A 22,783-nucleotide genomic window follows, 5' to 3' on the forward strand; every position below is an offset into this window, starting at 1 on the left:
ATTGATATAGATGTGGGTGATTATTGAGAGGTAATTTTTAAGCTGCCCTTGGACCACTTCACTCCAATTTGGCAGTAGTTACTGAATTGCTTGCACCTTAATTTGGTAGCTGTGGATCAGGTGATCTCGCATTGAACCTCCTGAATTCCTCCCCGCACCCAACCCTTACCCATTACTAAAGTTGCAGTCAGAATCCATAAATATCCATCCCTGTTTCTGAGATTCAGCCTCTGTGGCTCAGAGCACTTTGGAGACAGCAATTTGCGAACTATCTCCCTGGCTCTTGTTCCTTCTGTGCATTGCCCCCATGCCTCAACTGGCTCTTGGAGACAAATTGCCCAGTTGCCCACCATTAGGAAGCGGTTGCAGCCGGAGTTTATTGCAGCCAGACTGCTTTTTCTCTTCTCCCAGAAGAACCCTCTTCTCAGCCAAGTCTCTCATACTGAGATGGCAGAAGAACAGGAAGTAGGAGCAGCCTGGGTGGAGGGAAGGAATTAGTGTTGTTTCCCCCACCCCAATGCAGATGCTGCAGAAGGACTACATAAAAGGTGATCGCTGCTGCAAGAAGCTAAGCTGAGGCAGGCAAGGCTCTTGGCACAAATCTCCCCTTTCCCATTTTTCACACCATTCACTTGGGTCTTTTGAGAGTCCTGGGGTGGGGAGTTTAGGAGCACCAAGTTATTCTCCCCCACCACTGAAAAGGAAGAGGCTCAAATTCTGGATTTTCCATTGCATATTATATATAATAATAGTTTTAGCCATCCCTTTCTCTTGGGAAATACCAGTTTATGACCCCTTGTAAATGTGTCACATTGGGAAAGACAAATATACTGCCAGGGTGGTTATTTAAAGCCTACTGCAAAATGCTGCCTCCCAGGAACAAAACCAGGGGAAGAGAGAGAAAAAAAAAACCCCCAGATAAACTTTGTGCGGGAGAGATTTGTCTCTTCCTGAGAACTCCTTTTCCACCGGGCTGTGTGCCTAGTCAGATCATCAATTAACATCATCCTGAGGCTTCTGGACTTGATTGGGATCATTAAATATTAACATGCAAAGTGAGTTTGGAAGCCAGTCCGTTCTTATTGTAGCTCAATAACTATAATTGTGAAGGGCTTTAGAGGCGGTGGGGCTTTTCTCTTTTTTCGGGTAGGGAGCTTTCTTTCTTGTCACTGGCCCAACTCATTATAAAAATAAATTCTAATTGTCCGAGAGAATTGCTTTAGGCCTCAGACATTGACAATGGTGGGTGGAGAGGTATTCTGTACTCTTAGGATGTATTTCAGAATGCATAGTGAGCAGAACAAGCCATTTTTGATCTGAAGTGCTGACCCACGAAGATATTTGAAGCTTGTAGCTAGCAACACGAGAGCCTCGAAAATTAACTCCCCAACTGCTAACAGCCGAATTGTAGAGCAGTTCCATTGCAGTTCTAGCCAAATCTGTGAAGCTCGGATTTGGAATTGTGTGACGCTTTGTCATTGCCAGCGTAGATGCCAGTAAAATGTTTGAACCACACCATCTGTCCCCTGCCCAGTAGGGTTTTTTGTATGTGTTGAGGTGGGCAAACATACTATAGTTTTTGGACTAAGCATATATAACCCTTTAAATGTTTTCATCATGGTCCATCTGGCAACTGGTCTGTAATCCTTTGGCTGCCTTCTTCCTTGCATCTGTAGTGCAAGTCTTTGGTTTTGTTTACTTACTATTTTAAAAAATCTCTGTTTTAAAAAAACAGCACTTTCATAAGTTGGTTTGTTCTTTTATGCTCAGATTTGTCTACAGGAATCATATACCGGAGGAGGATTGCAACATGCCAGAATGTAATTCCACACTTTTTAAGACAGGTAATTAATGTCAGTCAAGGTGATGCCTGCTGGTTTTTAAGGATATAGGGGAAACGGTGCAGGTTTGTAGCCACAAAGAATGAACTGTCCACTTGAACTAGGAAGGTTCTAAGTATCCTGGATGGACCACATGAGGATAGGCAGCAGTAGCTCATGTGGGCAGGGCAAGGAGGGTGTGGGGGGAGTGCGCCTTGCCCTGGTGGATGGAAGCACTGTGCTCAGAGGGGATGGGGTGGAAGTCAGAGAGGCTCCTGCGGGGCTTCTGCCACCAACACTCAGAGCCCCCTTGACCCTTGTTGTTACCAGCAATGCTGCCCAGAGAATGCTGTTGCCCCCCTCCCCCCGGTGAGCTACTACTGTGGATGGGACTGTGTTTGAAATCCTGTATCCTTCCCTTTGTTCCTAAAAGAGCATTTTCCAAAAACAACACTTATCTGCTATTTTGAGAGCTTGAAAGGAAATCAAAAACAATGTCCTTATAATCTAGGACTCTGTTTTTTTTGAAAATCGTAACAGGATAGTGATTTCTTTCTCTCTTCCATTTAAACTTTCTGTGTCCTAAAGTGTAGCTTGGCAACTCTTTGGATTACATTCGCTATGTATCGCCTCCATTTTGTGAACTGTTTACTCGCAATCTTTATTCTGTCTATCAAAACTCAAATGATTTCTCTCTGTCACATTTCTGTTTGCCTTTTTTTCATGCCTCGTCCAGATGGGGAAACATAAAAATTCCAGGTACCAAACAGAATGTAAAATGAACCAAATGTTTTGGCTGTTATGTCTTGAGTGCAACAGTCGACAATGTCTTCTGTTGAATCCATTACTTAAGCAGGACATGTAGGCAACTAAAATGCCACATAAATTAAGCTGATGCTTAAGATGCAGCAGTTGGCAAAATCTAACTAGGCACCGAGCCGTGAGAACAAGTCCCTAAATGTTTGCATGGTTTCACCACTAACAGCTAAAAGTTTTTTAAAAGAGATAATGTTATGGATGGCTTCAGTCTTTAATTGTTTTATTGTGTGAAGATGGAAACAAATGCTAAATATAACAAATTCCTCATTCTTTTTTCAAGCACATGACATATTTAAACATGTAATCATTATGTCTAACAGATCAGTGTCCTGAAGTGCCCGAGGTCTACCTAGAAGAAGAATCTTGGCTTAATAAGCAGGATAGAATTATGTCTATGAAGACTCGGTGCCTCACATGGACACAGTATGCTACTCTAAGGAAGAGTCAGTCTTCAGGGAAAGTTCGGAGAATCCAAACTGGTAAGGTGTAACTTATTTATATGCACAGTGTGTATATGGCCTTCTAGTTAATTTCTATTTATTCTGTTTACCAGGGCAACACCAGGAGGATCTGATGGTTGTGGTTTAGATAATGTAGGCAGCCACATTGTAGCCTTCAAGCCAGAATTTCACAGCTGATACCGAAATTAGGTCTGCACAACTTATGACCCACCAAGCCAAGTGCAGACTGGTGGCTGGGCATGCATAACCGAAGGCTTACTGAACTTCTTCTGGGGGCCTGCCTTAGACTTCCAAAACAGGCTCTCTCTGTGTGTTTGCCGAGCCATGAAAATACATGGCTCCTGTTGTACAGAAGTTGTACAGGCAAGACTTGTATAGGCCAAACAGAGGGGGGAATGTAGAAGTATGAGTAAGCGTTAGTTACATGGTTGTCATTGTCACTAGAGTCAAGTCTACATTTTTCCTACTGCATTTTTGATGTGGTAGGAAACAGAAGGGTTGCAAACTTGGTTGTGCATACTTTTGCTATATATAAAAAAGAAATTCTGTCCCGCAGTAGTTGTGAGTCTATCTCCAGTATAACTTACAGAAATTTGCATATATATTTACCTTACTGATGGACAGCAAGTGTATTCTGCATGGTTGAATGCATTTAGCTTTGTTGTGAGTAACAACTCCCAACTATAAAAGCATAGTTTGTTTTGGAAAAAAATAGGTCTGAGGCCTTATTTTACACACAGAGATGTGAAAAGCTCAGGAAAACCACAGAAAAATCGGGGGACTGCCCCCCCCATTTTTCAGTTCCCCCCAGGCCTCACACCTTTATATCACCCTGTGCCTGCCTGCTAGATCACTCTACCCAGATTGGGAGTAGTTTGGACCAATTAAAGTCCAAAAAGTTAAAGGGCTGTTTAGTGGAGACAGCCGAGACAATGAATGGATAATGTATATTCTGGCGTATAAGACTACTTTTTAATCCAGGAAAATCTTCTCAAAAGTCAGGGGTGTCTTATACGCCGGGTGGAGAATCTGCGGTCGAGTATATCTCAAGCCTATATTTTAACTGGAAAAGTTGGGGGGTCGTCTTATACGCCCAGGTCGTCTTATCCACTGGAAAATCGGTACTTAGTGACAGTGGTGAAGTTAAGAAGCGAGGGATTGGTTTGGTAGGTTTGCTTACCTCTGCTTTTCTCATCGGTGCCAGTATTAATAAATAATAATAAATAAATATTATAATTTTCAGGGTAGACGATCTGTTTTTGCCAATTGTGGCTGGCTGGATTTAGGGCACTGAAACTATCCTTATGAATTTGTTCTGGTAAAAAGCAAAAAATGTAATGAACCCTCAGGTAAGAGTAGAAATGGGCCACCAGTGATAATTGTGCTGTAATAAGAAGAAATATGTTGATGGGAGCGTAAAATGATACCTGAATCTGACACAATCCACTGCAAATATTCTTCTGCTGGCTCACTGCAATCATGCCTCAAAAAGAAAACAACAACAACAATCCGGGAAGTAAAAATAAAACTAAACAATCTCCACAAGTTAATAAAAAGGATCAATAAAAAACTATTGTAATTGGAAGTGTGAAGACATATGGGACGTATTTTGGATAGCTGTTCTTATGTGTACTCAGTTTTATTTTAGGAATCCCTTCAACAGCTTATTTAAATCTAAAGCAATTCTTAGTCACTTCTGCTCATTTATTCCTGTATACAGGGCCCCTTCCATCAATGCACACCCTCAAAAAGTGAACTTCACCCTTCTACTTCAGGCCAGTTTCTACACAGACACTCTCACATACGCACTGTCTTCCATCCATGCAAGCAGGAAGCATCATCTGGGTTCAAGGATGCAAAAACCCTCAAGGAGTGTGCATAGCAGGGCCAGCCAGGGGGTGTAGTTCTGGGGAGAGGAGATGTGGCCTGAGGAGAGTCCCATGGGCCAGGTAGAGACGTCTGGGGGACTACACTTGACCGCTTGGCCTGAGGTTCCCCACCCCTGTTCTAACCAGTGGGTTGAGGCCAATTGCTTGGGGTGACATTTGGCTTGGAAGACATGCAGTTGGCTTCACCTGTGTGCTTGGAATATGACAGGAAGGCATTTCCCAGAATGCTCATGAGATGAACTATTGAAGGCCATTTCTGGCCGTTAGAGAGGCCTTTAGGGCAGCTTCTCACTAGATAGTGGTGTAAGCCTTGCAGGTCGGCCTGGTGAGTGATGCAGTCGGGATTCCCCCAATCGCGCAGGGGCTAGGCACCACCCCCTGGGCACGTGGTGAGGCCATGACCGCCCACAACACCACCTCCTTCTAAGGACGGAAGTGGCTTTTCTGGAAATATTGGGGGGGGGAGTTTTTCCTGGAAAAAAAAGGCTTTGGGGAAAAACAGGAAAAAAACTTGTGTCCCCCCTTTTTTCCACCCCCCGGCTTTCCAGCACCCACACTTTGGAGCTCCCTGCCAGCTGACACCAGGCAGGTGCTCTCACTGTAGGCCTACTCTTTCCAGCAACTGCTCAAAATATTTTTGTTAGGGCCAGCCCATCTGAACACGTAGAAGCTGCATGCGATTTACTTCCTTTTAACCACTGCTGACTTTAATCATCTTTTGAATACTCTTAAATACCTGCTTTTAACTGTGTTTTATCAATCATTTTAATGTTCTGTTGTATAATTTTTGTAAACTGTTTAGAAGCTCTCTTACCATCATGCGGTTTATAATATATAATGACAAATTCAATTAAAACACACACACACACACACACACACACACACAGTCCTTTTCCTTTCAAATAGAGTTTGAGCCTTAGCGCAGCATACTATTCAGTAGCTTGATGTTGGTTCTTTCTGGGCCTGGCATGCAAAAAAATGCCTTACACTTTGCCCTGGCTGTCCTCAAGTAGAGGTGGGAAGACCCGGAAAACCCCCCAGAAAATTGGGGGGGGGGCGCGACAGGTTTGTCCCCGTTTTCCCCCAAAGCTGTTTTTTAGAAGTCCATGAGAAAAATGGCAAAGAGCAAGAGGAAGAAGAAATGGAAAATGATAGCAGTAGTTCAGAAAATGAGATAGAATAAACTGCATGTATAGACCTATTATTTATGTTGATGGTTTCTTGCTTTTTTTGTTGCTTTGGAGAGAAAGGGGCGTGAATACCTGTTTTATTGCAAGCATAAATATATACACTGTGTTTCATGCAGTTTGTAAAACTACTCCCCGCTGAACTTTTTTTTTCAATTTTTCCAAAATTTCCATTTTCCCTGGGGAAAAAAAAAACGGGGCGGGGAGTGGGGTTCCCCCCAGTTTCAAAATTTCTGAAAATTTTACATCTCTAACCCTAAGTGATCCATGAACCACCAAGTTGCAATGTGGAAATTAAAGCACCACTGACAAATTTACCCTTTAATTTGTAAAAAGTATAAGGCACCCATGCCCAGGTGCAGTAATATATCACTATTTCTCAGCATATGCTGCACTGACAGTATATATTCAGTGTAAACATCAAAGGGTTATTAATTAAGGTACTTCAGGTTGTATAAGCTAGTGGCCAGCTGGGCTGAAGAGGAAACCTCTTCAATGTTACTGCAGAACACAAATGGCCAGGTGTATATTTCTCTTTTCAGCCTTTCCTGAAACATCTGGTATATGTCATTACTGAAATGTGGTGTGAGTGGAGGAAGCAACAAATGCTCTTCTACTTTCTTCCAAAACCTGGTGTTCCTATGCAACACAAGTCAAGCACATGAATTCACTGATAATATTCAATGGGTTAATATTATTATTAATGGGGCAATGCAGGAAATGTTGCAGTGTATTCTCATCCCCTTACAGAAGTGCTTCTGTCCTGGGTAATTCCCTCTTTAATAAAGCTCAATATTTGGCTTTAAAAACTATTACAAATATAAAGTAATATATGATATGATATAACCAAATCTATTGCATTTTTTGGAAAGTTGCTTATTTGGTTGCTATGCATCTTAAAATATTGTAACCAAATACAGTGGTACCTCGACTTACGAATTACTTGACATACGAATTTTTCGAACTTACGAATGGACATCCATTGGCGGTTTTAGATGGGGTTTACTTGACTTACGAATTTTAGATGCGGTTTACTCGACTTTCGAATTTTTCCGAATTTTTCGTTTCCAATGCCTTCCTATGGGAAAATCGCTTTTTTTTCGACTTACAGATTTTTTGACCTACGAATGTGCATTCGGAACAGATTAAATTCTTAAGTCGAGGTACCACTGTATTGCATAATTTTTCCTAAGCTCAAGGAGCAGGTTTTGTCTGCCTTTGGATAAAATTGAGCTCCTTTTTCAATCAAGATAGCAGTCTGAACCTTCATTGATTTTAACAGTGATTCCAAAACTGCACCGATTTATTATTTCTTAGAATTCCTAGCATTGCTGGGTATGAGGCTGCTATCTGTAACCTTGCACTAACATGAGAAAATAACAACTGTACAGCAAAAAGTTACAAGCCTATAATAGGTATTGGTAGCCTTAATACTTACTACTGAATTGAAAAACAGCTTTTTAAAAACTCAGATCTTATCCACAGTGCTGGCAGCTAGGTTACTTGGTGGTGATAGATTGATGATGGGTTCTGGGGGGGAAACACCCATGTATTTAGGAAGAATAAATATGTGACAATTTCCAGTTCCTGTTAAAATGTTGTTTTAATGCATGTTTGCCTGGTGTCTAAGGTTATTTTGTTTATTGTATATCAATCAATGTTGCACTATGTCTTATACATTTTTTGGGGGGGGGAGTTTTTTTACAATGTGAATTTTGCTCCCCCTCTATTCTTCTCATTTATCCTGTTGTTTTTTTAAAAAAATACCCTGTCAAAAGTGATTCCAGCATATCTGAAAGGCAGTCCTTGAAATTACAGCAGCAGCACTTGTTCCCTTTGAAAATTACAGCTTGCTGAAGCTTTGTTCTATATCATTAAATTTGACTGAACCTTGCCCCTAATCTGCATTGCACAAAGGAATGTATTTTTCTCAGTAGTCATAGAAAAACAAAATGCAGAAAGTCAAACTTGGTGTGCTCTCTGCTACTAAAGCTCTCCATATACATGTTTATGAAACTGGAAATATGCTTGGTAGGAGATCAGACAATTTGGTCTTTTATTCTTGTTGGCAAGAAGAGTTTCTAGACCTTCTAAAAATCTCAGGTGGGAGATCCGGCTTGAAAAGGCCAACTTGAGAAACAATTTGAATGTTGTAGATCCATGACTATAGAAGATTGGCTTATTTGTTAGGTTGATAGAACAATGAGTTGTATTTTTTATTATTATTGAGAACCAAACTTTGGTTCACTGCCACTGGGTATTGGACACTGGTATTTAGACAAGTCTGATTTATCTCCAGATTTTGTAATTTGTGAAGCATGCCATCTCAGCAGATGTTAAATGCTCATTATAGCCAGCACTGTGCACTACAGTTCTACAGATGTACAAATTGTAATATATTGGAAGCAGAATCCAGCTTCCTAAGATTAATAGGCTTTTTAAAATAGAAAATTACTAGTCATTATGATGGGAAGAAATGCTTTAGTTTGTGGGCAGTTCTTGACAAAACCCCCAAAGCTGTAGGGGAATGTGTGGCCTTCCAGGTGTTTTGGACTCCAATTCCCATCATTCCTGTGTTTGCTGTGGCTGATGGGAGTTAAGAGTCCAACAGCATTTGGAGGGCTACAGGTTCGCAACACCTGCTATAGGAGTTGCTAAGATTTCCAGGGAGCTGAGGTTCAGTGCCTTGCTTATTCGCATCACTAAAAGAAGCAAAATACAGTGGTACCTGTATGAACTTAATTTGTTCAAGAAGTCCGTTCTTAAACTGAAAACCGTTCTTAACTGAGGCATGCTTTCCCTAATGAGGCCTTCCATCGCCGGTGTCCTTCCACGGTTCGGCTTCCATTCTTAGACTGAGGTAAAGTTTGCAAACCGGGACACTACTTCTGGTTTGTGCAGAGTTCGTAAACCAAATAGTTTGTAAACAGGGCTGTTCTTAAACCCGAGGTACCACTGTAAATGATAGAAAATGGGGGGGGGGGTTGCTGAAGGACAATTTTGCAGGAGAAACAATGCAGACTTCCATAATTTATGCAGGTGCAGAATTTGAAATTCTTTTTTTTTTATACCACAAGTATACAGTGAGCAGTGAGCATGATTCTGTCTGTAGATGTGCTTTACTGGCTGAGAAACCTATTTCTCCAGTGACTGTGCACAAAATTGCATTGTTTCCTTCATCACATTTTCATGAAGACACCCACCATTTCCTGTTCGTCTGGCTGAAGCTTTCCTTCAAGTCTCATGCATTGCACACCTTGAGATGCCATTTGCCACCATAAAAATTATAATATGCAAGAAAAGATCTGTAATATTCTAACAGTTGAGCATTTCCCCAAATGCTAGTCTTGTCCATCTCTTTTTGTTTAGAATTCTCATTCTCCTGGGTTGATTCATCTTATGAAATTATCCTGCTTTGAATGAGTAACAGTATGTCAAACACTCTGCTCACATGAACAGTGCAATATGGGGGAAACAATCGGGGAGGGGGAGGGGGAGTGGAAACTTGCTTGAGCAGATGCCTCCCCCTCCCCCAGTTCTGCAGATATGCTACAGTTATCATAGCAGTTTCATGACATGAAAAGAAGATGGACTGCTAGTGACAGAAGAGACAGGTTTGTTCAGAATCCCCACTGAATATTTTATCAAGAACTTTCCAGTTGATACAGTTTCAAAACTTTTTCTTTGTCTTTAAAGGGGTCCACGGTAAGAAATCTTACCTGAACTAAAACATCAAGACTTTAATTAAAGGAACTTTAGTATAAAACTCCAATCACAAAAACAATTAAGCCAAATTTGCTATACTTTTAACTAGTCAATAATTCAGTAGTTGGATCTCGCTAATAGACTTCTCTCTGCGACTGTGTTGTTGTAATGATGGCGCATCACCCAGCTCTGCGTTGCAAGGATCAATCCGAGATCAATATTTTCTGTGAGCTTTTCGTGTCTTTCGGAGGCTGTGAAAAAAAAAAAAAGCAACATAGGGCTTCTTCTCACAATTACTTTATCAGGTTAAATAACCCCCAAAATGCCATTTGCCTTTTGTTGCCGCCTCTCTTAGGAAAAACCTCACCCACTACTGTAGTTGCTTGCATTGATGGGATATTATTGGTTATTTCTACAGCACATTGCATATGCAAAGAGCTTTCTTGTAATGCAACTCCAAACAACTATATGAGTTTGGATCGTTAATGCTTCCATTTATAGGGATGCTGGGGCTTTGAACCCCTTCAGATGCAGAAGGGAATAAGGGTCAAGCTATTTGAGCAGAGGAAGGGCTGTTATCTGTCAGGGATGTTGTGGTTGCCTCCGCTATTGCAGGTTGGGGTGATAGTCAACTCACCTGTGAGCTCAAGTATTTCTGCTTGCACAACAGGACCCCCCCCCACTTGCCCCATTCCCTCCCCAAATCCTTGTGTTGATGGGACAAGAGTCTTAGCGCTGCGCTGGATTCCACCCCCTGCACTGAGCAGGTGGTTGGGCTAGGATACTTCCAAGGTCCCTTCCAACGCTGTGACTCTTATTTCATGATGTGCAGCATCTCTTTCCTATGAAATAGGCCATAGCATGTCTTCCTGCCATTAAATATTCCAACTACTTCCCTTTTTGGAACAAGTGGGAATGGGGCAAATGTGTTGCATGTGCTGATAACTTTTCATTCATATACTTCTGTACTGCACTCTAGATGAGCCTGGCCTGGAATGATTCAGAAACTTCACAAGGATGGAGACAGTTTGATTACCAGTGTTTGGTTTCAGGAAACATAACATCAGTACTTTATGAGCTCCGGTGGCTGCGAATTTCAATCAGATTTAGTAGCAGCAATTTACTGCAATTGCATGCATACTGGAAAACCAGTGGTGACATGCAAGAAGACTTCTTCTGTTCTGTCCCTGAGATTTTGAAACAAGCACTGTGTGTGCATGTGTGTGTATTGAAATATGGTCTTTATTCCTTTTACAGGGTGAAATTTTATTAGAGAACCACAGTACCTATAGGGAGGGAAAGAAAATGTTTAATTGCATTTCTGTTTTGTAGGACAGAGTTCGTTCAGAATGGCAAAGTATCAATAAGAGGGTCAGGTCTACTGAACTGTTTCCTGGAAGTTTTTGCACGAACCTTTCTAAATCAAGGAGTGAAAAGGGTAAGCTCTTTAATTTTATTTTATTTTTGAAAAAAAGTTTTTTCTATGTTATTGATACCTTTTGCATCACCCTTAGTGAATGTTCATTATGACTCCCCCCCCCCCCCGCAACTCCTTGCTCAGTAATTTCAGTTGATGGTGTCTGGCAGCTTCCTGTGCAAAATAACTCCCATTATGTATTAATTTAGATTCATAGCCAACATCTTCTTCTGAGCTCTTGTCTGTGTTCCATTTCTTTGTAATTTCATCCAGATGGGGATGTGGCAAATGTGTGAAACACAGGTGCTGAACTAAGTGAGAGTGTTTATGAGCTAAATGAGGATGGTCCAACTTTTCATGCAAAGTGGGCCACAAGAATACTTAGACATGGAGGCGTGCTTCTAATTTGGGGGCCAATCACAGCTATAATTTTACAGTATTCCCTAGTCTCTGCTACTCAGAGACATGAAAAATCACATCCAAATCCTGCTGCATGTAGTTGCTGAATCTACTACTAGAATGTCTACTCCAGGGTAGTAAGGTTTATAAGTGCTGTATCTCCATGACTTTATCCAACCTGCAGTCTGCATCAGCCACATGGTATGAACGTTTTAAATAGTTCAACAATGTTATTGGGGAAAATAGTTCCCAAATATAGCTGACATGAATGAAGGGCACTACAGCTGTTTCTTATTCCCAGAGTGTCATTGCATTGACATGGAATTCAGGAGCGTTTGGGCAGAGAATGATCCTCAGGGCAGGGGGCTGAACTATGCAAATGTGTTAAAAGTAAAAAAAAACACACACAACAAAACCCTCTTTCCTCTTTCTTCCTCTGTATTCCCCCACCTTACTTCTCCATAATCTTGTAGATTTCATTCAGCCATGTGGTAGCTGATAAGATAGTTATATGAATAATTTAAAAGTCTTGGCACAATAAATCTGAGAAAAGAAAACAATTGATTTCTGGCACCTTTTTGGCGTTCTCTGGATAAATGTCAGAACTTTTAAGATTGTGCAGATAGAACTGCGTCACACCATGAGAGGAAGTGATGGATGCCACATGAGCTCTTCTTTCTATACTTTTTCTAAATAAAGAGAATCATTGATTTTTTTAAACCCCTCCAGTGTCCAGGCATTCAGACTTCTGCTGTTTATTCTGCCAGCTAAACCTGGAAACTCATTTTGTCTGAATGGATGCTTGACATTTTTGTTGTAGTTATAGGTGGCTCAAATCTTCTTACAGCTGTAAGTATTTTCTGTTGCTGTTCTTTGGGAGAAAGCTTTGCTTTTTGACCTTTCCATTATGCCTATACATGGCACAAGGAAGGCAAGGAATTCACGAGCAACCCACAGTTTAGGAAGAAATAGATGGATGCACTGTACTTACGAGGGACACGCTTCACATTTTTGAAACAGTCACCTGATGCACCTCAATAGGAAGAATTACATGTGTTGTTATAGAGGTTGGAAAACATGTAACATTTAAATGGTGCTATAAGTATATATTTTTTCATCACAGATGGATATACTCTACAAATCAGGTAGCGTTACCACATTATTTAGACCCATTGGCCAGATTTGCACATAGCACTCTGGCTTATTTTGCCAAAGTGTGAATAGTTTCAAAATCCAAACCAGCCCAGTAGACTAACCTTGGTTTTGTTCCTGGCAAACCACCTTGTGAAGCGATGACTTGTTGGTTTATGAGCCACAGTTTGTTTCAGCTGATTTGGAGCTAAGTCTGAACCCAGCAGCCTTGCTTAACCGTGGTTTATTTGGCTACCTGACCTCAGATGCTTGCCCAAACTACAGAAGAAATGAAACAAGGGCAGTTAGAAAACAAGCCAAGCCTTGGAGAAACAAGCTGTAGCTTACTTATTTCTCTGTGAGGCAACAAGGCTTGGCTTGTTTCTGAAACAAACGTTAAAACAAACCCTGGTTTAGCCACTGTTTCTAAAAACCCACTGTTTCTAAAACATGTAGTTAGGATTCATTATCATGTGACTCATTTAGAGGATCCCCTGACTACTCTGGCCTTCTCTGGCAAGTGCGACTGTACTTGCTAGGGATTATTAGGAAAGACATTGAAAATAAAGCTACCAGAGTTGTAGTTCTCTTATCCAAATCTATGGATTTGGTACATTTGGAATAGTGTGTGTACAATTCTGGCCATTCCTAGAAATAATATAGTAGAACTGGAGAAAGTCCTGAAAAGGTCCATGATTGAGGGGTCAGAGCGCCTTCCCCACAAGGCGGAGCTAAAGTGTTTGGGCCTCTCTTTCTTGTTTAGACCATGGGGTGAGGGCATAATAGAGGCTCATAAAATTTATGTGTGGCGTGGGTAATAGAGAGAAGATTGTCTCCATTTCATAATAGCTAGAACTTGAGATTGCCCAATGAAATTGATTTGGAGTAGATTTAGGACAGACCAAAGGGAAGTACTTATTCACACAGTGAATAAATAATTTATGGCACGTGCTGCAACGAGATGTGATGGCCACGAACTAAGGTGGGTTTAAAAGAGGATTAGTCGAATGCATGGTAGATTGGTGTTTCGGTGGTTATTAGTCATGAGAGCTATAGAAGACCTTCACATTCAGCGGCGGTGTGCCACTGAATACCAATAGAAACAGCAATAGAAAGAGCTCTGATGGAAGGAGGGAATTGGACAGCTCCAGGAGGCATCTTGGGGTGGTGGCAGGGAGGGAACACGTGTAATATAAATTTCAGGCTGCAGGTTGCCTACCTCTGCTTTGGCATCTGAGCCAGAAAGTATTTGAGGGAAGTGGATATTGTGTGTGTGTGTGTGTGTCCAGTGACCTGTCAATCAGGAAAAGCTTTTATGCTTGTAAGTGACATGAATAAATAACAGCCCATATCCAAGAGAAGTATAAAAAGATTGGGGTTTTTTTTATTATCAAATTGGTCAAAAACGTAAGATGGAAATGAAGTACAGTTGAGCCCACAATGTCACTAATGGCTTTTGTAATAGATGACCTATAATTGAATATACAGCAAGGGAAATTTGAGATTGGGGGGAGAAGGGATATATAAATATTAGAATTTAAATGACCATGACAGGGTGATACAGCCTATAGTGAAATTAAGATTCCGATAAATTGCTTGAATCCCTTATAGTAAGTGTACTTTTAGACCAGGGCTCATCTGCTTTATTCTTTTAAGATCAAACTGATAAGTAGAATAAGTTTTTTGGGGGGGAATTATATTTGAAAAACTGCAAGGTTTTTGTTTAGCAGAGATTTGGATATAGTGCTTGGCTCTACCTCTCCAAGCAACAGCATTAGGATTGCCCTGCCCATTAGCGGATATTCAGTTGCGCTGAAATAAGTGGGAACCTTCTGCAACTAACTGTCTCTGAATTGAGCACATACCGGTAACTGTGCTGTGAAGTTCGTAATCTGATGAGATTTTGAATTAAAAGAAGAAAAAGTTTAAAAAGTAAAGAAAAAGGCTTTTAAACCACATTTTAAAAGATGGTGTTTTTTTTAAATCAAACAGAATTTATATCATTTTAATAGGTAGGAATAGGTTCCTTTACATTTCAAGTGCATCCTTGCATTGTACAATGGTACCCCGGGTTACGTACGCGATCCGTTCCGGGTCGCGGTATGTAACAGCGTGCGTATCACAAACGCATGGGGAAAACCCCCCGGAAGAAGCGCAATTTGAGCACTTCTGCGCATGCGCGAAGTGCACAGAAGACTTCTGTGCATCCGGGGGGCGCGCTCGCTCCAGAAACACTTACAGAGTGCGGGCGTTCGCAACTTGAAGTTCTGCAACACGGGGGATGCGTAACCCGGGGTACCACTGTAATTGGTGTAAGGTTAACATTCTGAAGCTTGATCTCATGTGTCAAGATTTAAGCACAAGCGCTTTAGTTTAAAGGAATATATTGATCAGACTTTGATTGAGCCTCGTCTAATCGAGAAGAACAGTGGTACTTACTAATAGCTGTCATTTAATGTTTCTTCTTCATTTTATAAATCTCCCTTCTCTGCTTCCTTAAGCCCCTCTGTCAAACAATTTCCCTTGAAACTGCTGTGCTAAGAGGAGAAAAGAAAAAGCAACTGTCACAGTGTGAACATAATTGATTCAATAAATAACATTTTTAAATTCTCAAGGCAAACCTCGGGGTTTTCACTTATGTCAATTAACTACTTAGTAAATGGTGGTAAACTTAATTTGGACAGATGGGCTGTGCTAGCCCATTCTCACTTCCTCTGGAAATGAAAGAGAAAAAGAAAGCATCTTCCCTGATTTTTTTTTTTTAAAGCAATGTTTCGCTTGAATTTGGAAAGCATCACTTTGAAAACCTTTGCATTACTTGATGATAAAACAAACTGAATGTTGGTCTCTTCAGGTTATTGCTGTTTGGAAGTGATTCATATTTGTCATGATATTGCACTATGAGGCAGAAAACCTGCTGTGTCTTTTTTTGAGGGGGGCATTCTTCACTATGTGGGTAGAAACTTCCCTTTTGCTAAAAGGGAACAGAGAGATCCTGTGGCTGCAGAGCTTTCGCTCATGGTCATTGTTCAACGCTTGCCCAGGTCTGTGGTGTCAGCTGCAAAACAAGTAGTATGTAGTTAGTTACCCCAACCAAACTGCCAAGTTGTGGTTTGTATATTGCCAGCATACTTCTCATAGTTGCAGCAGACTTAGTTCAGGGCTGAAAAAATATTCTGCACTATGTAGATGCGCAGGTAAAGAGGAAATTTCCCAGCTGAACAACCAACAAATGACAACAAGGCAAAATGATGCTCCAGCTCTAGTTTCACTGTACTTAAAATAGCATATATGAGTTGTGAGTAGGCACACAAATCTGGAGTGTCCAAAAGTATGACCTGCTGATCATCAGAACCTAGAATCCCCATTTCTATATGCAAGGCACGAACTCCGCTGCTGAGCTATTGCTGTCCCCAACCATGTGATGCATTCTCCTTCCTTCCTTCAGATCCATTGTTGTGAACTTCAGTGCACCATTGTACTGCTCTGTCATCAGGTTGCCAGTATCTTTGAGTTAAGGAAGATGAAACAGTAGGGAATGAAATGGAGGACAAGCTATCCCAGGAGAGGCTACCTGTTTGGTCCCCTGTCACTGAAGCAGAAATCAAAAGTCTTGTTGAGAGGCTTCCCCTAGACAAAGCTCCAGGATGGGATATGTTGCCCCTTCTCCCCCCCCCCAAAATCTTTCGTATGGACCCAGAGTGGTGGGCACCAATCTTGGTATCGCAGTAATGACTGATATATTTTCTTAGTGATATTGGTCTTGATCTGCTTAGATGATCCCTAAACAGAGAGATTCAATTTGTAAAGCTATCGTGGGCTGGTAAAATGTTCAGACGGTTCAAAATTAGGGTCTGTGTTCTTTTTACAGGGTGTTACGATAATGGAGAAACTTCTACAAGAACAGTTTGGGAGCCCCTTTTTGTAATGAGGAAATGTGAGTGTGTTTATACTGTTTCTTTTATAAGAATGTGATAATCAAACCCAGTAGTTTACATAAAAGTAATCCCCCCATATATTTTTCATGGAGGACAATGTATGTATTCTTCAAATAGTTCTAGAAAAGAGAGCAAATGGCTATTGATTGGTTTCTTATAAATGTTCTTCTAAGACACACTTTTTTGTACCTTTCAGGAGGAGAAATCTCCATGTGTCTAAAGTAGAACCACAGCAATATGTCCTCATTACCAGGCCTGCTTCTTGCTGAAGTTAACTTTATGGGTTAGAATAAGGAAAGACTGAGTTGAAGGAAGACCAATTGTCTACAAACTAAGCAACATATGTGGAATGGCACAACTTAAAATCTGTGAACCAGTGTGATCATGGCGAACGAAAGTGTGGTTTGGAAAAATACATCACTGTGTAGTTGCACTTTAATCTCCCGTAGAGTAATCATCAAAAGACACCCCCCCGGCCCCAAAACTACACACATTGGCTCTATAGAGAGACAATCAGTCAAAAGGAACAAGATTTTAGTCTTCTTTTAATACATGGTCCGTTGTTCAGGGCAGAGAATCTATTCCACAGCAGTGAAACTGAAATGGAGACATTTTCTTAACAGGTACAGTGAATCTATATCTCATGAAGACTCTACATGAACTGCAAGATTATTTTAGTTTCAAAATTATTATATTATGCAAATACAATTCTTAAAAACCCCCAAAATGCTATTAATGCATCTCCAGTTTGCCAATGTATCCCTCTAAAATGTGAACTGTTGCCAAACCTTGCTAGTTTTTCAAGCCTTCAAAAGCTTCTCCAGAATCTTTATTAACTTAATGTGGAATTCCAGTGGTAGCCCTCTTTAAAAAGATGGAAAACTTGTTTAGTCTTTCAGTGCTTATAACTAGGTAATTGACATCTAATTAAGTGGTAAGTTGACATAAGGGCTCAGGTTTTCGTTTCTTTCTTGAACATTTTTGGTGATGTTTTTTTTAAAAAAATGTGTGTGTGCACCATTCTATCTTCAGAAATGAAATGTTACTTGAATGCCCTTTTCTGAAATAAAGGAGAACTAATGCTAGATTTGCAAATAACTAATAATGCAAAATGTGTGCCACAATGCTAATAAGAAGTACTTAAATGTCTGCATATATAAAAAATTTTCCTTTTTGTTTGCACAAAATGTTGTCAGCGTTATACTTTAGATGAAGTGCTGGGAGGACAATTAATAACCGCGATCTGGTAACTCCTCTGCACCGGATAGACATTGTAAACATGATATGTTCTGCTGGGTGATGCTTAGGTACACATTCAGTGTTAGAAATGTTTAAGTCTTGGTTAAATAAAATATGTTCTGGAGCAGTAGGGAGGATTATGTTGTTTTGACATAAAAACCATGTCCTTTTCAACCTTGTCACCTGCAGTTTTATGGCTGAGATTGCTGGAGCAGTCTGGATTAAATTTAGATTTACCCGGCACAGCAGTTATGTCAGGTCATTTTTAATTCATTTCCTTTAGCAATGAGCCAGCCTAACCAGTCATTTGAACAGCTATTTGACAGCTGGCTAATGGGACTGAAAAGTGTGCCAACTGCCCTGCTGGCTGCCTCCCTTTCTTGCTCCCTCTCGCTAAGCACGTTGAAAGCAAGAAGAGGAAAAATAGACACGTGTTTCCAAGCCTCCTTGGAAGTGCTGAGAAGCAACTGAGCCCTTAAGGAAGGATCTAAAGATCTGTGATGTAAGTGTTAAAATAGGAGTGCAACAGACAGGGAAGCTGGATGTGCATTTGAACTGAACTGGAAGCAGGGTTATGGTATGAACATTTCCAGTGACAGTACAGTGGTACCTCAGGTTACATATGCTTCAGGTTACATACTCTGCTAACCCAGAAATAGTGCCTCGGGTTAAGAACTTTGCTTCAGGATAAGAACAGAAATTGTGGTCTGGCGGCGCAGCAGCAGCAGGAGGCCCCATTAGCTAAAGTGGTGCTTCAGGTTAAGAACAGTTTCAGGTTAAGAACGGACCTCCAGAACGAATTAAGTTCTTAACCCAAGGTACCACTGTACCTCATAAAGTACTGCAAGCGCAACACTTGGGCACTAAGCAAACCTGCTTTTGCCCTTTAAGTGCTCAGATGAGTCCATAGCACTGTTGTGAAATAGCATCTGTTTTGTCTGTACCAGCTACCTAGAACATACTACCTTGTTAACCTAATACCTGCTGACCAGTGCAATTGCCTTGGCTCCAGATGAGCCCCTTGTTCAGCACCCTACTACTCTCGGGCCATTTGGAAGAGGACAGGATCTTGTGCAGTAGAAATTTTGCACTGTATAATGCAGGGGTTGTCAACCTGGTCCCCACGGCCCACTAGAGGGCGTTTCAGGATTCTAGGTGGGCAGTAGGGGGTTCTACAGCACAAGCTGAATCCTCTTTCCATCGAGCACTGGTGGGCAGTAAGGAAATTTTACCATCAAGAAAGATGCATTAGTAGGCGGTAGGTATAAAAAGGGTGACTACCCCTGGTTTAATGAGTAAGAGTCTTCCAACTGGAGAGGTTTGAGATCCAAATAATGCTGTTGCAATCTTGTTTCAGGAAGTGTATATATAGTCTCTGCAACTATATTAAGGTCAGCCTTCTTGTAATTTTATTTAAAAAAAAACACAAAATAAGGCAAGAGAGATTATTACTTTCTTGGGAAAATTTTTTTTATAGACCTCCTTGAACACTATTGTATGTCAGGCTCATTAGATTCTTCCTCACGTTATGTCTCGTGACTTGCTAAGTTGTAGCTAACACCTGCTTTACATGTACTCATTGCATTCCAGGAAGCTGGAAATTTTCATTTTTATATAACATCAGGTCTTAACAGAGTTTGGAGGAGCTCATCTGCTTTTTTTCCAAGTAGTTCACAGAGCCTCTCCTTTTCCCATGTGGAGATTAATCTCAGCATTTAAAAAGGGAGCATCTTGTACTATTGACGGATGGCGCAAATACATTTGTATGTCAGGTGGTGCAAATATGGTGATGAATCAGAGAGCAGCTTTTCTAAGGCCCTGTCTAAACATCACAATAATCTTAAAATGCCCTCTGTGTGGCTGTTGTGTGGAGCAGCATACCAAGCAGACTCCCAACATCCTATTGGCAGTTACAGGATGATGGAATGGAGGCACAGGGATGTGAAGGCATGGGAATTCTTCTTGCAGCAGGTGTGACTTGCATGGCGAGCCACTGTGCGTCTCTTTGAGGAGACTGTAAATGTATAGATAGGTCTACCTCAAGTCACAGTGCATTCACCACTAAAGCTTTCGGCATGTATGTTCTCTAATAGCAAGGCCAACGCCAATATCACAGTGGTTTCAGTTAACCACTGGCAAGGTTGTTGGGTGCCTTGTCAACTGCATGTTTGTTTGCAGATTGCAATGCCTGCTACTGGCTGCTAAATGCTTGGATATAGCCCTCAGCTTTGTAAACTACAAAACAGCATTGAAATGTAAGAATGCCTGGTCACTATACTTGATGTCTAAAAGTAACCAACTTCATGAAATGCCTTTGATGTCTGTGCCTTGAAAATGTGATCTAGAAAGAAATACAGACTCGTCCCCCCCCCAGATGTTAAATATAATAAATGTTTTGAGAACTTAATTCTTAGCCCATAAATCATTTGCAATATTTTTTACATTAACAGCTATCTTTCATTATCCCAGAACTTGCTTTGTGCTGTATATGTGTTGCGAATCAATTGTTAAGGGAATGGGTTAATGAAATTATAAATGATGTTTTTCACATCCATTTCTATAATAATTGTACAACTCATTAAAAAAAGGTGTTCTGATCATTCACGATGTTTGCCCTTCAGATATTCTTATTGATATTCCATACACTCTGTTTCTCTCCTAAAAGGTATAACGAAAACACACACACCAAACCAGGTTTCAAAATGAGTTGCTTAGAAATTATAGGCAAAACAGCATAAAGGATGACTCCTGTGCAAAAAGCAGGAAGGGTGGAGAATAACAAAATGGCCACAAGGTTATTCTAACTTGTTAGGTTTGTGAGTTGAATATATTAATGAGGAAATCATGCCTTCCTCAAAAGTTTCGCCGTTTTTCATTCAATGTCTTAATACTGCACACAAAATTGCTTTGATAAATATGCAGCAGAAAAGTCACAAGCTGACATTTGGGGCTGTCGTTCTCAAGGGTTTGGTAAAGTAATAAAATGGATTAGCTTTTCTCTAAAAAAAAAATAAAAAAAAGATTTCCTGGTGAAACATCTCCCAAAACCAATCATTTTGAGGACAACTGATGCTTAGACACCCTGATAAGTTAGGATTTCAAAATCAGAGTGTCTGACTTCACATTGTAAAACGATTGCCTATGTTCAACAGACTGATTCTACACATATAACCTCAAGACAGGTCTTGGTGAATTCAATGGGACTTACTTACTTACTGTAGTACTGTGGACTCTTGTTCCAGGAAACGCAGCATGTTTTAACTTTTAGAGATAGGCAGACACCCCTCCTAGTGCACTCTCTCTACCTGTGGCATGTATGTAGAAATTCAAGGGACAGTAGGGGGAGGGACTATGAACAAGTTACGCCAGGGATCCCCAAACTAAGGCCCACGGGCCAGATATGGCCTGAGCGAGCCAATTATCTGGCTTGCGACGACCCCTGCTGTCCGCTCTTACTGGTGCGGCACGGCTGCCCATCTCCGGGTTGGCGCAGTGCCAGAAGTAGCTTGTACGCATGTGCAAGTGTCATTTCCGGCGCACTTCCGGGTCTGCGGAGGCCCATGCGCACGCACACAAGCTATTTCCAGCACCGCGCCAACCTGGAAGTGCACTGGAAAAAGCGAGTGCGTGTGCATATGGGCGCGTGCTCCCCCGCCCTCCGGCCCGCCGCACAATCAGCGCCGGAGGAACCGGCCCAAGGCTAGGTAAGTTTGCCGACCCCTGAGTTATGCCATAAGGAATCTAGCCACATTCTAGGACTTTAACTTGAGGCTGTAGCTCCATCTAGCATTTATTGCTTGCCATTCTTGTGGGGTTTCACTGCATTGTATATGTGGTTCTGCCTTATAAGAACTTCAGTAATTGCAGATGAGCATGGCAAACATCAGTGTTGCTAATAATTCAAGTGGAGATGTGGAGCCAAAATAGGGCCTCTGACAAACAAGAGGGATGTTTCAGCATGCTTGGCCAGGCAAAAAACCCCAACACCTTTAAAAAGAAGTCCTTCCCCAGTAATGGCCCAGTGAGGACTGGGCATGCTTAGTAGCCACAGAATGTTGAGTGTGAAAAACATATTAGAAGGAAGAATGAATTGACCCACTTGATTGACCATTGCAGCTTATGGTATCCCTGGAGGAGGGGATGGCGGTCTGGTACCTTGAAAAGGAACACACCTGTTTGGGATTGAGAATACCTAGCGACATTTTGTGCTAGATTCCGTTGCTCTTTATTCAGATACATAAATTTGACTGATAGCTAACACATTTCAATGCAGTATGTCAGAACTAGTGATGGGTCTGCTCCACTGAAATAAAGTACCTTTCACAGTCATATAGTTCCTAGAAATTAAATACAGTGGTGCCTCGCTAGACGAAAATAATTCGTTCTGCGAGTATTTTCGTCTAGCGATTTTTTCATCTAGCGAAGCACCAATGCAAATAGCGGTTTTTGCTAGATGAATTTATTTTTTTTTCGTCTTGCAAGGCAGCCCCATTGACAAATTCGTCTTGCAGGGCAGCCTTCCACTAGACGAATGCCTTCGTCTAGCGAGGTTTTCGTCTAGCGAGGCATTCGTCTAGTGGGGCACCACTGTAGTGAATAGAAATGCAGAATGACCTGTCCTGAAATCACACAATTAGACCGTGTACCTCTTTGCAATAATTTAATCTGACGGTTCTCTGCAACCCACATAAGTATTCATTCCAGCCCTCTTTTTCCTGCCCCCATTCCTTCCATGCACATGGTAGAAATATGCTGTTAACCACACGTGTCTCTGATAC

General features: G+C 41.2%; 1 protein-coding gene across 1 annotated transcript in view; it reads left to right on the forward strand.

The window, feature by feature from the left end:
• The window catches only part of PRELID2 (PRELI domain containing 2), a 29,761-nt gene extending 12,205 nt beyond the window's left edge, over nucleotides 1–17,556 (forward strand). The window contains 6 exon segments of the mRNA XM_033140010.1: nucleotides 1,771–1,863; nucleotides 2,975–3,070; nucleotides 3,073–3,118; nucleotides 11,214–11,319; nucleotides 16,700–16,765; nucleotides 16,963–17,556. Of these exon segments, the coding sequence (XP_032995901.1) occupies nucleotides 1,771–1,863; nucleotides 2,975–3,070; nucleotides 3,073–3,118; nucleotides 11,214–11,319; nucleotides 16,700–16,756 (398 nt within the window). The 3' untranslated portion in view covers nucleotides 16,757–16,765; nucleotides 16,963–17,556.
• The last annotated feature ends 5,227 nt before the right edge of the window (nucleotides 17,557–22,783 follow it).

The sequence above is a fragment of the Lacerta agilis genome, chromosome 2 (assembly GCF_009819535.1).
Source record: "Lacerta agilis isolate rLacAgi1 chromosome 2, rLacAgi1.pri, whole genome shotgun sequence".
NCBI classification, from domain to species: domain Eukaryota; kingdom Metazoa; phylum Chordata; class Lepidosauria; order Squamata; family Lacertidae; genus Lacerta; species Lacerta agilis.